The 16,417-nt window shown below is 39.5% G+C and overlaps 1 protein-coding gene across 20 annotated transcripts in view; it reads left to right on the forward strand.

Moving 5' to 3' along the window:
- The window catches only part of nrxn1a (neurexin 1a), a 187,350-nt gene that overhangs the window by 123,880 nt on the left and 47,053 nt on the right, over positions 1 to 16,417 (forward strand). For 18 of the 20 annotated variants that reach the window (XM_084434093.1, XM_084434112.1, XM_084434094.1 and 15 more), the window contains one exon: positions 4,609 to 4,728. In XM_084434093.1, coding sequence (XP_084290219.1) covers positions 4,609 to 4,728 — 120 coding nt within the window. Of the gene's footprint in view, positions 1 to 4,608; positions 4,729 to 10,620; positions 11,958 to 16,417 lie in introns of those variants that run through there. The other 2 variants (XM_084434105.1, XM_084434103.1) reach the window with 2 other exon arrangements.

The raw sequence follows: 16,417 nt of genomic DNA on the forward strand, positions 1-16,417 counted from the left end.
AAAAAAAAAAAAAAAAAAAAGCAGCACAGCTGTTTTCAACATTGATAATAATAAGAACTTATTCTTGAGCACCAAATCAGCATATTAGAATGATTTCTGAAGGATCATGTGACACTGAAGACTGGAGTAATGATGCTGAAAATTCAGCTATGCATCACAGAAATAAAATAAAATGTAAAAACATATTCAGAAAGAAAACGGTTCATTTAAATTGTAATAATATTTCACAATATTTCAGTTTTTACTGCATTTTTTATCAAATAAGATGATTTTCTTTCAAAACATTAATTAAAAGAATGCATCAAATCAAAACAAAAGCAGCAGCTTTTGCTTTCCATAGACTGCTATTATTTTTAAATAAATGTTTTTAATAAATCTTAACTACAGTCTAACTGTAACCTTACTACTAAAATAAAACCTATTTGCTACATTTCCTGGAACATTTTTCAGAAATTTAGTCTGAAAGTATGACAAAATACACACATATATAGTGCTTATATCCATCAGAATATTTAATTGTAAAAGAGTCTCTGATATTTGCTAAGAACCACAAGATTAAAAGTGCATATAAACCTTTGATTATGAATAAATATATATATATATATATATATATATATATATATATATATATATTCATTTTTAGTAAAAAAAAAAAAAAAAAAAATTTTTGGGGTCACATTTAAGGAATGATCATGGCTGAAAAATGTCCTTCTGTTCAAACCAAACCTACACCTACTGGCTTTTATCATGTCTGTTCCTGATTTTTGTTGTTGTCATCTCTAATTCTACCTCTCTTCTTCCCTGGGTCTCTGTCTACTTTCATCTACTTTCCTTATTTCCTCTCTCTGTTCCCTTACATTTTAACAACTTAATTCGTTATAATCACAGACATTCCAGTGCCTCTACTAACATCTTTTATATTTTGTTTTGTTTTGTTTTCTTATTCGTTTGGCTGACAAAAGTTGCATTGCTGAAAGCTGACTTGCAAGGTAGATAGCCATATGTGTGTCTTAACCAATGCCCCCTCCTCCCCTCCTCCAGTGTGACCGTCTGATGTCGTAGATAACCTTTAGATAACCAGCAGCCGGTCTAGTAACTCCATCACCGTAAATACAAGCACAGTCCGCACACCTTGTATTTACAGCCCCCCGCTCTTGAAATGTCTCAGAGTGTCCTGTGTCATAGTTTTCCCTCACTTACCTGTCACTTCTCTTTTCATTGGAGCGTACATCTGTTCTGTGGTTTACTGGAGGCATGCGTCCCCCCTTCCCTGTTTCGACAGTGCCCCCCCCACCCACCCACTGCATGCAGTCTTAACTCCTTCCACACAAAAAAAAAAATGCGACGGAAATAATCTGTAGCCTTTACCCCCGATAAAGGCCTTAAAACTAGATGGAATTTCCCAAGCGGTTAGGGAATCTCTCCCGTGAGTTGGAAGCCAGATTACTCCGCTCAGATACATAACACTTGGTTTGAGAGAATCTCGTCGGGGGAATGAGCCAACCCTCTGTTTCTCTGCCCAAGACTTTAAATGAGCTTCGCTCAGACAGATCAGGTGAGACAGGAGGAGCGGCGCTCATCTGGATCGCACCGGCGGCTGTCGTAGAGCTTTCTCTCTCTCCTCCTCCTCCTCCCTGCCAGACTCGCTTCACTTCCGAGTCAAGTGGCCAAGCCGCAAATGTGCGACTGATTGGCCAAATGGCTGAGTGATGGAGAGGAGGGAGCGTTTGAGGGCCAGGGGCCTGTTTTACATGCCGGCTGAAGTAATGAGAGAAATGAGAACAGAAGTGTTTCCGCAGGCTGTAATATGCCTGGCCCGTCGCCCCGTCGCTTCGCTTCTGTAGACCGAACACAAAATGAGCTGTTCCAGACGGCCCCCATTTATCTTACAGCCCCAAGTCCCCAGGGAGAGCTGCTGCTTTAAACTCACCTCAGCAATACTAGGAGCAGATGTTATTATCACACGGGGCCTGTATTATTACTGCAGCCAATACACTGCGCATTACCGCCAATGCTACTCTGTCACAGCCTCTGGTGCAATGCTTGGATTGCACTTTAAAATCAAGTCTCCTGTCCACATTTAATGTCTTCTTGAGTAATGAGACCGATTAAAGGTGCACTCAGTGATTTTTTTTTTTAACCTTGTTGTTAAAAAAAAAAGTTTTACACTTAAAGAAATTAAAGGAACACGCCGACTTTTTGGGGCTTATTCACCGTATCCCCCAGAGTTAGATAAGTCCATACATACCCTTTTCATCTCCGTGCGTGCCGTAACTCTGTCTGACGAACCCACCGCTAGCCTAGCTTAGCACAAAGACTGGAGGTATGTGACCTTGGTATGTGGCATGAGCTATGTGGGCGGAGTGATTTGCTCGCAGCACCCTAGAAGCCCCGTGGTGAGGAGCAGAGAGTTCGCTCAGAGTTGGAGTAAATCACTCCGCAGAAGTAGCAGTGCTTCGCCTTCTGAGAATATAGTTCCCAGTATGTATACGGTTAGAAGATGGCTGTGTCTCATGTGACCTTGTTATTTGTACACGCTGTGACTAAACAAATCACAACATGTAAATAGGAAAATGTTGGCGTTATTTTGTCACTTATTGGGAGCAGTATGCTAGCTGGAGCCGTTTACCTCCAGTCTTTGTGCTAAGCTAGGCTAGCGGTGGGTGCGTCAGACAGACTTACAGCACGCACGGAGATGAAAAGGGTATGTATGGACTTATCTAACTCTGGGGGATACGGAGAATAAGCTAAAGTCCCAAAGAGTCGGCGTGTTCCTTTAAAGACATGTTGAGATCCATTTATCTTGGTAACCTCCCTATTATTATATACTTTTACTTGTGGAATAAGTTAATCATGACCAGTGTTGGGGGTAACGCATAGTAATTACGTAATCAGATTACTTTTTCAAAGTAACAAGTAAAGTAACGCATTACTTTAAAATTTACTACAAAATATCAGGTCATTTTTCAAATAAGTAACGCAAGTTACGTTGTTTTCTCATTTATTGACCTCTACTGTACAGTTGTAAATTTCCTTCAGTCTGAGGATTATTCATTTCACTTTTGGTGTCAAAGAATAGAACTTTAGCAAAAAACAAGCAAGCAAACCCAGCCTAGGTGAGAAAAAGTAACGCATTACTTTCCATAAAAAGTTACTAAGTAATGCGATTAGTTACTTTTTTAGGGAGTAACATAATATAGTAACACATTTTTTTTTTTTTTTAAAGAAATTAATATTAAAATTCAGCTAGGATAGATTAAATTGATCAAAAGTGACAGTAAAGATGTTTATAGTGTTACGACAGATTTCTATTTAAAATAAATCCTGAAAAAAAATGATGGCTTCCACCAAAATTTCAAGCAGCACAACTGTTTTCAATGTTGATAAAATTATAGTAATATGAAATATTTCTTGTGCACAAAATCAGCATATTAGAGTGATTTCTAAAGGATCATGTGACACTGAAGACTTTAATGGCTGAAAATTGAGCTTTGCCATCCCTGGACTAAATTGCCTTTTGAAATATATTAAAACATAAAACAATATTTTTTTTATTTTATTACATTTTAATAAATATTTCAATAAATGTAATATTTCAGTTTTTAATATATATATATATATATATATATATGTATATGTTTTTTTGTTTGTTTTTGTTTTTTTACAGTTTTTATTAAATAAATCCAGCCTTGGTGAGCATAAGAATCTTCTTTCAAAAATATATTAAAAAAATGTACCCGCTCCCAAAATTTTTAATGGTAGTGTACATCTAAACCACTAGGTGTCAGTATAAGTCTAACACAGAAGTCACAGTGTCACAGCTAACATCATGTGTCATTGTCAACATACTCTAAAGGTGATGATACACAGGGCAACTTTTTGAGCAATGTTGCTGGGCAATGTTGCCGTCAACGGGCAACCAGGTGAGACACAGGGCCCATGACCGATCTAACTTATCCAGATCGAAATGTATTGCCCATTTTCAATGGGAAAGTGCCCAACAACATTGCTCGAAAAGTTGCCCTGTGTATCATGTACATGTAAAAATGTACTTTTTAATGGTCATGAAGTAAGTTCATTAAATGCAGTACATACTCAGACAGTATGGGTTTTCGGATGCTGTCTTATTATCCAGTGCAACATAAACAAAATAAAAAAATTACTGAGTGTACCATATAAGCCCTGTTTTGTACAGGAATTTATTTAGGGATCACCATGGTTCATAAATCTAAGATAATGGCATAAAGTCAGCTAAAATAAGCACACTCATTATGCTATATGTAATCACATTGAAATGGAAAAGATTTATGTTTTTCTAGAAGTAATATTTGAATGTAAGACATTTTTGTGCATTTTGAATATATGCATATTGTATTTTCTTCGCCTAATTCCGATCCCTAAAGAGTTTTAAAACAGAAGATTTTGTTTTTTCATCTATGGGGAGTGAGCAGATGGGATGGTTCTGTGTGGCTGTTTCATCTGCAATAAAAGCCTTTCACTAGTCTGGATTTTATGTTGTAAGGGGCCTGTTAATTTATATACCCTTCTCTTTTTTTTCCTGTCTGTTTGTTTCTCTCTCTCTCTCTACTCTGTCATCGGTCTCTTCAGGCCCCAGCACTACCTGTCAAGAGGATTCCTGCTCCAATCAGGGCGTGTGTCTGCAGCAGTGGGAGGGCTTCAGTTGCGACTGCAGCATGACATCATTTGGAGGGCCGCTCTGCAATGACCGTGAGTCTATCACCTCTCCTGCTTTTCAACTACTGTAGAAAAACCCAATGCACTGATCCACAATCACCCAAATGAGTTTTTCAGTGGATGAGAGCACTTGTGCTGCTATTATTAATGGGATTCTTAAAACATCAGTCAGTTTGATGGCTATTATATTTTTGGAAAATGGTATTGAATATGTAAACTGACAAAAATAAACACGGACCAATTTATATTCAAACCTCATGCACTATACTTAATACAAAGATTGAGATCAAAAGATATGAGATTCTACTGATGCATCAGATGTGATGTGACATGTCATATTGAATTAATAAGATGGAATCTCAGTGACCCTTAGAAAGTGAATACTAGCATAGTGTGTGCTGCATACTACACAGAATACACCACATGCTTCCCAGTACAATACTGTGCAATTAGTATGTGTGTATGCATTTTGAACAATAACATTTCAGATTTTAAAAAGTGGTTAGCTACATTGTCACATAGCCTATTCAGAGAGCAAGTCCAGTTATCATCTCAAAGTAAAAACGGTAATTTTGCATTTGTAATAAAAAAAAACTGTTGCATAACAATGTTTATTTAATTTTGTTTTGCTTTTAAGATAAAATCATGGCTGATATTAACTACGGTTTATTTGTCACACCCAGTGTGTATTTGAAATCTTTGCAGCCAATATACACATTAGCAAATATAAAAGACCATCCTGTTTAATGCATACAGGAAAATGTATATATACCATAATAATCTTACTATACATTATATACAGTACCAGTCAAAAGTTTGGAAACATTACTATTTTTAATGTTTTTGAAAGAAGTCTCTTATGCTCATCAAGCCTGCAGTTTAAAAAAAAAAAAAAAAAAAAAAAAAAAACGGAATATTATGAAATATTATTACAATTTAAAATAATGGTTCTCTTTTTTAATATACTTTAAAATGTAATTTTATTTTTGTGATGCAAAGCTGAATTTTCATCTGCAAGTACTCCAGTCTTTGGTGTCTTATGATCCTTCAGAAATCATTCTAATATGATGATTTGATACTCAGTTATTATCAGGAAACAGTTGTGCTGTTTAATATATTTTTTTGGAATACTTTTTTCAGGATTCATTGATGAGTAAAACGTTAACAGCATTTATTCATAAAAACAGCATTTAATCAAAAAAAAAACATTTCTAACAATATAAATCGTTACCATCACCTTTTATCAATTTAACGCATCCTTGTTGAATTAAAGTACTAATATCTTTAAAAAAAAAAAATTATTGTTCCCAAACTTTTGAACGGTAGTGTATATTGTTACAAAAGATTTCTATTCTAAATAAATAGTTCTTTTAAACTTTTTATTCATCAAATAATCCTGAAAAAAGTATCTCAGGTTATAAAAAAAATATTAAGCAGCACAACTGTTTCCAGCATTGATCATAAATCATCATATTAGAATGATTTCTGAAGGATCATAAGACACCAAAGACTGGAGTACTTGCTGATGAAAATTCAGCTTTGCATCACAAAAATAAATGACATTTTAAAGTATATTAAAAAAGAGAACCATTATTTTAAATTGTAATAATATTTCATAATATTACGTTTTTTTTTTTTTTTTTTTTTTTTTTTTACTGCAGGCTTGATGAGCATAAGAGACTTAAATGAAAAAATACATTTTTAAACAAAACTGAATTAAAAAGGTCAATTTTTTTCCTTTTTATTTTCTAGATGATAACTTATTCAAGATGCAACATGGATGAGATTATGTGACAATGTTGGTACTAAAGACTATTGTTTCATTTACTATTTTTAAAGGCAAAGTGCTGTGTAGTATATGAGCTGGTATTCCTTTGTGAATGTAGTCATATTGTGCTTACTGCATGCATACTGCCAAAATATTGCAGTCTTCTGCTACAGCACTAGAGGGGGTTAGTGGACAGTGCATAGCTGGGATCTGTACCAAGTTATATACGGCAACAAATAGACTTAATAGACTCTTTTCATGGATATAAATTAAATCTAGAGGAAACAAGTGTTCTTGGATTTGTGTGTGTGTGGGCTTTTATGAATGGGTTTGTAATATTGAGCTGTATTGCAAGAGGAGCATTGACTGAATTTGGTGTGAAAAGCCCCAGTGCTTGTTGCCTGTGAAAGTGCTGAGTGCCAGGAATCTGAAGCAGAGTGAAAGTCCTTGAGATGGTTTACGGAGAAGATCTATTACAGGCTCAAGCCATGCACAGCTAATCCATTCTGCGGGTTTGCCAAACTGATAAGAGCCCGCCTTTGTTCAGGAGGAAGAAACCACATAGACAGCTTGCATTACATCATCCGCATCCCCACACCTCGCTGGAATCCATTCAGTGTGTGTTTTTAGAAAAGAACGGGAGAAGAAGATAGGATCGCTTTTGCTACCTAATTAGAATTATAAAGAGTTCCCCCCCATATATATATACAGTGATATTCAGATTGGTAAATTGGTGGATTTTCACTGTTCACATTTGTTATTGTATGTAAGCCCATGGGTTAATGATTACAGACTGAATCTTTTACTGTGCAGAGTGTGCAATTATCACAGTATATGTGCACACAATATTAATGTTCCTGCACGGTCCTATGCCCATGCGCACACAAACACACAGGCTCATTTAGATGTGTAGAAGCCCAAGCCTAGTGATCATCAGGCCGTGAAGGCAGTGCAAAGAGAAAGAGGCTTTGTCTAAGCATAGTGGCAGACAGTAAAGCCTGGGATTGAGGCTCACAAGCTGTGGACATAAATGAACAAAACAGTCCACCTTAAGACCTGCACTATACATACTATAGACCCATCTCTAATGCAAACTCTCCCTCACACACACACGCACATGTGCACACTGATCATCAAGTCCCTGTAGGGGAGGGTGCAGGGTCCAGAATTAACACTTGCCACGCGCCAAATACGAGTGAAATTGAGAGATACTCACCAGTGACATTTTTAATGTCAATGAAATATAATACATGGTTTGATTAAATATTTTCGCAAGAACATATGAAAAAAAGTATTTGCATTATCCACCAAAATAAAAATATTAACAAAATTATCATCATCTTTTTGTTTGGTTCCCCTGAAAGATTAATATGATTATTATTGATATTTTGATTAATAACAAAAATATTTTATTAGAAATAATGCAAAATATAATTTCATATCATTGTATAATTTCATATAATTTAATAAGAAAAATTGAGGCTGCTAAGTCTTCATTTCTATATTCTATATCAAGAAAAAAACAGCAATTCATAATGATAAATTATGCAAATTGTAATTATTAATCATTCATTCCTGTATTTTTTTTATAAAAATGCAGATAATATGGTTTCATGGCCTGTAAGAAATATTAGGCAGGTAAATTGTCTCTATATTCTATATTTATGCAAGAAAATAAATACTATGTCTAATTTTCATAATCATACATGTAGGAATATTTCATTGTTAATATTATTGTTTTTTATAAAAAATAAAAATAAAAAAACGGGGGAAAAAATGCTTTCATGACTATTAGGCTGTTATTTTTTCAGAATTTTTTCATCACTGGCATTTATGGCAAAAGTTAAATTTAAATGTTGGATCAGAACGTTTGTTCATTAGTCTCATCAAGCATGGACACATTTCAGATTTGTTTGTCTACTATTGACATGAGCAGTTTGGTATGAGCTGGTTGTCAAAGATCATTTCAGAGAACTGTAACTAGCAAGGAGAAATGGCAGAGACAAATGGCAGGGTCTTCACTGAAAGCTAAACTGATTTTCTCAGTGTGAATACAATTAATGACGCAGAGCGCATATAATAGGCGGAAGAATTACGTGATTAAAAAATGACCACAGCTATAGAGACAAATGTGAAGAGATAACGCGATTCTCACGCGAGAAATGTGATATTAAATCTGATGAATCGTTCTATTCACGACGGCAACGCACTCGTCGGTTCTCTAACCGAACAATATGTGTTTAAAGACGTGCTTCATTTTTAATTAGCTTTTTGCTTATCGAAGATCTTGTTTCTTAATAAACAACATCCAATCGGTTACTGAAGCATCATGGGTGGGGGTTGATTCTTGCTTCCTGTAATCAATGGATATATGAGAGGAATATGATTGTGGGGTTTATTATTTATTTGTTCTCTTTTCACATTGTGAATCGTTCCTCCTTTCTTTATAAAAAAAGCATGGCAGAACAACAGAACATAATAAAATTCAACACAAAAGCTGAAGTGAAACGAGAGGAAGAAAGGAAAAACAGACCTATCCACTTATTTCTCCCTACTGTTTAAAATACTTGAAACCTTTTTTCCTCCACAGAATGGAAGCACCAGTATTAAAACATGCTCTACTTCCTTTGAATCTGCTTTTGAGGTCAGCTGAAAAAAGAAATGGATTGGCTCAAACATGTGACTGCCGGAGAACGGCGAGGGTCCTCTGCTCAAAGCGACACCCTAATTCACCATTAGGTGGCAGCCTTGTAAACAGAAAATGAAACACATGCTCATTTTGCAGGTGGGGTTCGCACATTCTTTTAATATTGAAGAGAATAATTAGCTCACTATGAATGCGGCAGACTGGTTTCCAAATTGTTTCGTAAACCTCTGGAGCTGTGATATGATGTTTCATTATGTACAACACTGGGTATTGCTAAAGTCACAGTGATAAAATTATCTTCCAAATAGAGCAGTTTGGGCTCCTGCTGGAGTCTGTCTTTGAGCCCCTGGCGAGGCGGCTCTGATCACCCTGCTTTGTCAACTTTAATTATACAGCGCTAACAATGCTCAAAGCTGAGAGGAGGGAGAAGCAACAATCTCCTTGTGTTTGAGGAGATGACACCAGTGTCACTTTCATAGCGCCTTTCTTCACACTCCAGCTGGAGTCTCAATGGTGAAGCACACCTGCAGACTTCCTCCTATAACACACACACGCACAACATGGGGTGCACATTAGGGAGAAGGGTGAACCTGACACATTCACCATAGATGCTAATTTAGTATTTTCTTTTCTTTTGTTTCATTTGTTAGTGAAAAACTCACACTAACAAAACAGATTTAGGGGTTTTGACTAATAGGCTAGACTAGATTGGGTTTTCAAATAGACCAGTGGTTCTCAACTACTGGATTGTGACCGGTCATGCACAGCAGGGTTAAAAAAACTAAACACAAAAACAATGCTAAATACTAACCATATGATTGTGCAAAGTTGATAAAGGCAATAAGTCGTTCTAAACCTGTGTGATTTTCTTTCTTCTGTGGAACATGAAGAATGTTTTTAAAAATGTATTTATTTTTTGTCCTTTCAATGAAAGCCATTGGGATTCAACATTGTTTTGTGCTCCATTGACTTTAATTGTACTGTTCCACAGAAGAAATAGTCATACAGGTTTGGAATTATATGAGGGTGAATAAATGATGACAGAATTTATATATGTTTGTGTTAACTGTACCTTTAAGAAAACGTGGCCTGTGTCTTTTTGTTGTTGACGTCAAAGTCTGGGTGTCCATCTTGGTCACTTGGTACCGTCTAGACAAATTAGGCAGATGGCAACATGATCAGGTTGCCTGACTTGCCCTCGTTTTCAAAAAACTTGAAATGAATCAATTTCACCACCAAATTTGGGTATGAAGCAAAATCAGTTGAGAACAATTGTGCTAGTTTAATTGAAAACAAAATGTCAAACTAAAAAACAATTAGATTTAGATTTAGACAAATATTACAATTATGTCTTAAGCCTCGCTTGATGCCTTGAAGCTATTGGTGCATCTTGCAAGTTAGGAAAGACTGTTATTGAATCAAGCCAGGCGCTGTCCGTGGTGCTGAAATGCACCCAATGATTGTCCGTCCAGTAAGAGAACTCATTCAGCTACACAATGGCCGAAGAGGGAGGAGTATATCAAGGTTTGACTAGTTTGTGAAGGGAGAGGGAGCCCACACTCTGAATTCTAGCTGGACTCTCTTCGAGCCACCCCTCTGTCAAGGAGAAACGAAGACAGAAAGAGAGAAACAACGATTAGGAGGACGAGACACGAGACCCCCCTTCCACAGCTGCACGCGCCTCCCTGATGATCGAGGGGGAGGGAGAGAGAAAAAGAGGGGGAGGAAAACTCAGCCGAGCCTCACCGTTCTCTGTTTCCCCTTCTCTACATTCAGAGGGTCTTCTCCTCTAAGCATGCTGCTTAGGAACGCTTCCGCTACAGAGGCGCTGTAAGAAGTAAGAGAAGAGGGAGGACTTTCTTCTTGCTGACATTTTTCAGAAACTCTGACCACCCTTTTCACATGAGGACCACTTGACTACTCTTGCCCTTTCTTGGTACTCTCTTCCTGTTCTCCTTTGGTGTGTCTGCTAATGTTTCCTCTGAGGCAGTGCGGACTGAGCCAGGCAGCCAGCAGCAGCAGCTCTTGTGTGGTGTGTGTGAGAGAGTGTGTTTGTCGTTTGGGGAGGGGGAGAGGCACTCTGTATTGAGTTAAATGCTGCAGCGGCGATCTCGTCTTGTGTGTGCCATCGCTTCTGGTAGTCTCCCTGCTCCTCTCCTACACTCTCCACGAGGATAGCGTGTGATGCAGCCTTGTCTTCATGGGATACAGCTGGGATTCAGGCGATAGAGTGCACTGGAAAAGTCCAGGACTGTTGGGAGGTCTGTAGCAAAGGCTGCTCGCTCTTTTCTCCCTCTTCTCCAATACACCATTACGCCTACCTTACTGGAGTACTGGATCGGATTCCATGGTTTCTTTTCTTTTTCTCTCGCAGGATTTTGTGTTTTTGAATACCATAAAGAGAGGAATTTAATCCAGGATCATTATCTGAAGTTGACCTCTTCTGTGCTGCCCTTTTTTTGAATCCATACCTCGGAGAACTCTGTGGAAGTTCCCTCTCCATGTGGATCCAGCATTCCTATCCCTCTCCATCAGTGATTGGGCTGTTGCATGGTCAGGATCCGAGGCTTGAGCAGGACATGGGTTGCCAGGTGGTTTGAGGACGCCCCTCTTTAAAGTCCTTGCACTCCGGTAGCATGCTGCGTCTGTGGCCCGGCGGGGCTCCTGCTGGTCTTGCTTCCATCCTGCTCCGCATCATCCTACGCCTGGCTCTCTGGCTGCCACCGCTGACTTTAGGGTCAGCCCTGGCTCTGGCAGAGGGGCCTGGGGAGCTCTACGTCCCTCAACATATGCCTCATCACCTCGTGCCTGCCGCCAGATCCCACGCCCCCCTGCGGGCAGGACATGGTGCGTAGCTTATTTGACTGCCACATTCACCCTCTCACTGCTGTGCCATTCGGTAACCTTTCATTCCTAGAGCTTCTGCTTTCTGTGTGTCGAGATTCCTGCATAAGAAGAAATATCATGCTCTTGTAATCTCATGGTAATAGCTGGAGGTCTATGAGTGTGCTTGTGCAATTATGTGGTCAGGATGCAAATGCGATCTTTAAGAGGTGTTTGTGAATATTATGCAGATGCATTATGCAGAGTACAAATGTTGAGAGCATAATGTTGGCTGCACCACAATCACTTTGCGACAAGCGATTCAGCCTCCCATTACGCTGACTATGCTCGAATACATGCGTTTCTAGGGGCCATCAAGGCGGCTGTGTTTATATAAACACGAGGGGCGATATCCTTAACCTCTCCTGTTCGAAAGGCCTCATCCAAATGGCTTAAGCTGACCTTTGACGTGATGAAATTATATTCAAATTACATCGCGGTCACTGTACCATGTTATGTGTGTGTGTGTGTGTGTTTGTGTGTGGATTTAATTCAGCGAACCAGCCAAATTGAATGTATTAGGTCTAGAAGGGACAGTGGACAGGCTTTTATACAAGACCCCAGGGCCATCCAGCGATTTCTACACTGGTACACCCCCCACACTTCCTTTGAAACTCTATTACTTCTACATTGCTGTTAAATCCCACTGGCCACTACTCCTGAGACCGGTATACTGTATAAATTGAACACCTTCTGCTTTATTGCACCAGATTTCTTTCCTCCCAGTTTGTGTTGTAATGTCTCGTTGCGGCTGGCTGTTTAAAACTATCAGGGCGATTTCCACGCTGTGTGTGCAGAGGGGCTTGAGCTGTCAGTGTGTGATCCACTGCACTTATATAACGAGACCTGGCTGCCTCTCAGCATTATCCTCACAGATTATGCTTTGATAAAAAAAAAAAAAAAACACACACTATTGAATAGAGGCAAGAGAAGTGAGCGGAAGCTTGTGAAGTGAGACGAGTCATTTATCATCCTTTCTGAAAGGCTCTTAGTTTTTCTTCTCTACCTCCTTGCCTCTCTCCCTATCACTCTTTCCTTCTGTCATTGTCATATTCTTCTTTTCTGTGTGTGTGTGTGTGACACAGCTGGCGTCTCTAATGGCAGGGTGTGCTGAGATCACAGAGCCCCGCTGCTCGTATGCGTCCCCCCAGGCAGCGAGGCAGCGCATCAGGGTCCATTGCTTCTGCGTCCGCCCCCTCCCGGCCAAGCTAATCTAAACCTCTCAAACCTCCGGACTCCTTTTGCCCGGGAATATTCGGCGACATTGTTCACAGCTGAGCATAATTCACGAGCTCTGATAATAATAAACTGAAACCGAAGCCGCTTCCAGCTATGTGTCTGCTACGCTATTTACAGCACCAGCGGACACCACCTCAGCCGAACTGCAAATCTTTTCAGCCCTACCTGCTTCCAGCCCTGTTTTAGTATGCCGCGACGAGGAGTTTGAGAACAGCACGAGATCTGTTGTTGCAGCAAAATTACCATTTAAAAACCATTAACAGTAGGTTATGTGGAGTGCAGGAAAGTGTGTGCGTGCGCCCTTGTCTGTGTGCACCAGTAAATGTGCCCTCTCCCCCACCGAAATGATTGGACGGGAGCTGAAAATGAAAGCAGAAAGCGAGGCAAATTATCAGAAGTTACCCTGGGCTCCAGCACAGTGTTTTTAAAGTCAAACCATCCCTTTTTTTTTTCTCTCCCCGCTCATTTTGCTGCAGTCTTGCACTTTATCTCCCCTTTCCTCCACAGTTACACTGACAAATATAACACAGGCTACATTTAGATGGAGTTATACAGTAGAAGAACGCTGCGTTCTCTCACACCTACAGAAAAAATTAATCGTATGTAACTTGCAGTGTAAAAATCGAACAGTGTAGGTTAAACATCACTCCCCCTCATTCTTTAAAAAACATGTTTGTGTGCCTGCATATTTTTCTGAAGGCTATTAATGAGTTAGTATGCTGCCTCTCTCTTCTCCATCACTGCAAATCTGAGTAGAGTTGGAGTAAGCGAGCTGATGGGGCTGAGTAATCTCCCTCGATCTTTTTTGCACTCTTTTATGTCAGAGCTTTAGTTTGAGACGCCCGAATTGCTGTAATGAAAGGATGATGTGGATTTGCTGGTGAATGGTGATGTGCTTGGTTAAATATCATACTCTGAGAGGCTGAGAATTCAAAGCGTAGGATGTCCTGACTAAGAGGAAGATAGAGGGAATTAAAAGAGGCAAAGGGATGAGCAGAGTGGTCAAAGACTACATGCACTTGACTGTGATATTCCAGCGGGAACAATACAGCATCTCCAAACACAGTGAGACAGTGAGTGACTGCACAGGGCTGCAAGCTGCACTCTATAGTGGGTGCATTGTGTGTGTGCGCGCGAGTTTATATGAGAAAGACATATCATCCCCTTGATAGTATGGAGGTGATTGATTCTTTAAATGCTATACTCTCTCCTAAGAGAATCTGGAGAAAGAGAGGGAGAGATAGAAAGAACAATAGCTGGGGTGTGTAATCTAAACCCAGTCAAGCCAAACCTCCAGAGAGATTTCTCATTATGTCACTATAGCTCACACATGGGGCTCAGGGAGGCTTAGACTGGACGTACTGGCACACACACACACACACACACACACACCTGCAAAGATTATTACACATGCTTCCGTCTAATAAAAGAGTTATTTGTGAATTCATCCCTCAATGTCGACACAGCACTTTCTTTCTTCCTTAATTTTTTTCCCTTTCTTTAATTTCCTTCCCTCTGTCCTTCCATCTTTCCCTCTTCCTTCCATCGTTCCTTCCTTCCTTCCTTTCTTCCCTCTTTCTATTTTGCCTCCTTACGTTTCTCCTGTTTTTCTTCCATCCTTGCTTCTTTCCTTTTCCTTCCCTACTTCATTCCTTTCCTCTTCATTTTCATCCCTCCACTTTTTCCTCCCTTCATTTTTCTTCCTTCCTTCCCTTCTTTCCTCTTCCTGTTTTGCCTCCTTTCATTTCTCCTATTTTCCATCCTTCCTTCCTTCCCTCTCCCTGTTTTGTCTCCTTCAGTTTCTCCTGTTTTTCCTCCTTTCATGGTTCTTTCCTTTTCCTTCCCTACTTCATTCCTTTCCTCTTCATTTTCATCCCTCCACTTTTTCCTCCCTTCATTCCTTTCTTCCTTCCTTCCTTCCTTCCCTTCTTTCCTCTTCCTGTTTTGCCTCCTTCCATTTCTCCTATTTTCCTTCCTTCCTTCCTTCCTTCCTTCCTTCCTTCCTTCCTTCCTTCCTTCCTTCCTTCCTTCCTTCCTTCCTTCCTTCCTTCCTTCCTTCCTTCCTTCCTTCCCTCTTCCTGTTTTGTCTCCTTCAGTTTCTCCTGTTTTTCCTCCTTTCATGGTTCTTTCCTTTTCCTTCCCTACTTCATTTCTTTCCTCTTCATTTTCATCCCTCTGCTTTTTCCTCCCTCCCTTCATTCCTTCCTTCCTTCCTTCCTTCCTTCCTTCCTTCCTTCCTTCCTTCCCTTCTTTCCTCTTCCTGTTTTGCCTCCTTCCATTTCTCCTATTTTCCATCCTTCCTTCCTTCCCTCTTCCTGTTTTGTCTCCTTCAGTTTCTCCTGTTTTTCCTCCTTTCATGCTTCTTTCCTTTTTCCTTCCCTACTTCATTTCTTTCCTCTTAATTTTTTCATCTTCTCTTCCCTCCCCCTTTTTCTTCCTTCCTTCCTTCCTTCTCTTTTCCTCATCTCTTCCTTAATGTCTTCCCTTTTTTCCTTTCTTTCTTTCTTTCTTTCTTTCTTTCTTTCTTTCTTTCTTTCTTTCTTTCTTTCTTTCTTTCTTTCTTTCTTTCTTTCTTTCCCCAATTCCTCTGCGTACATTCCTTCATTTAATTTGTCTATTCCTTCCTTCCTTCTTTCCTTCCTACCTTTTTACCTGTTTTTCCTTCCTTCTGTCCTTTCTCATTCCTAAAAATGTTTTACTTACTGTTTCTCCATTTTTTTTGTCATGCCATCTTTAAATTTTTTTTCTGTGCTTTTCTTATTGCAAACGTAAAATGCAAATCATACACACAGATCACCACATACACATACACTCACAGGAGAATGGACACGCTCATACACCCTCAGCTTAAGCCTCATCGTCTCCTAAACCCCCTGGAGGTGCTCATGAGCCGAAAGCTCGTTATAAAAACACAAAGCAAATCAAAACAACATCCACTAAAGTGCCACAGCAGACAGGCTTTCAGCCAGCACAGCACTGACCGCTCTTTCTCAGCTCTCTTCTAATTGGCCCTGGAAAGGTCAGCAGGAGAAATACCAGAGCTCTACCACGACCACAAACCCCAGTGCTCCCTGCGTCTTTCACTCTTAGTGGTCTCTTTTCACGTGTGAACTGCTGGTTTTTCTCCAGCCAGGCCTCATTGTATTGAATGATTCTGCGAAGCAGCTTAGAGTCGGCTGCGGCAA

Source organism: Rutilus rutilus (assembly GCF_951802725.1).
Source record: "Rutilus rutilus genome assembly, chromosome: 16".
Taxonomy (NCBI): Eukaryota; Metazoa; Chordata; class Actinopteri; order Cypriniformes; family Leuciscidae; genus Rutilus; species Rutilus rutilus.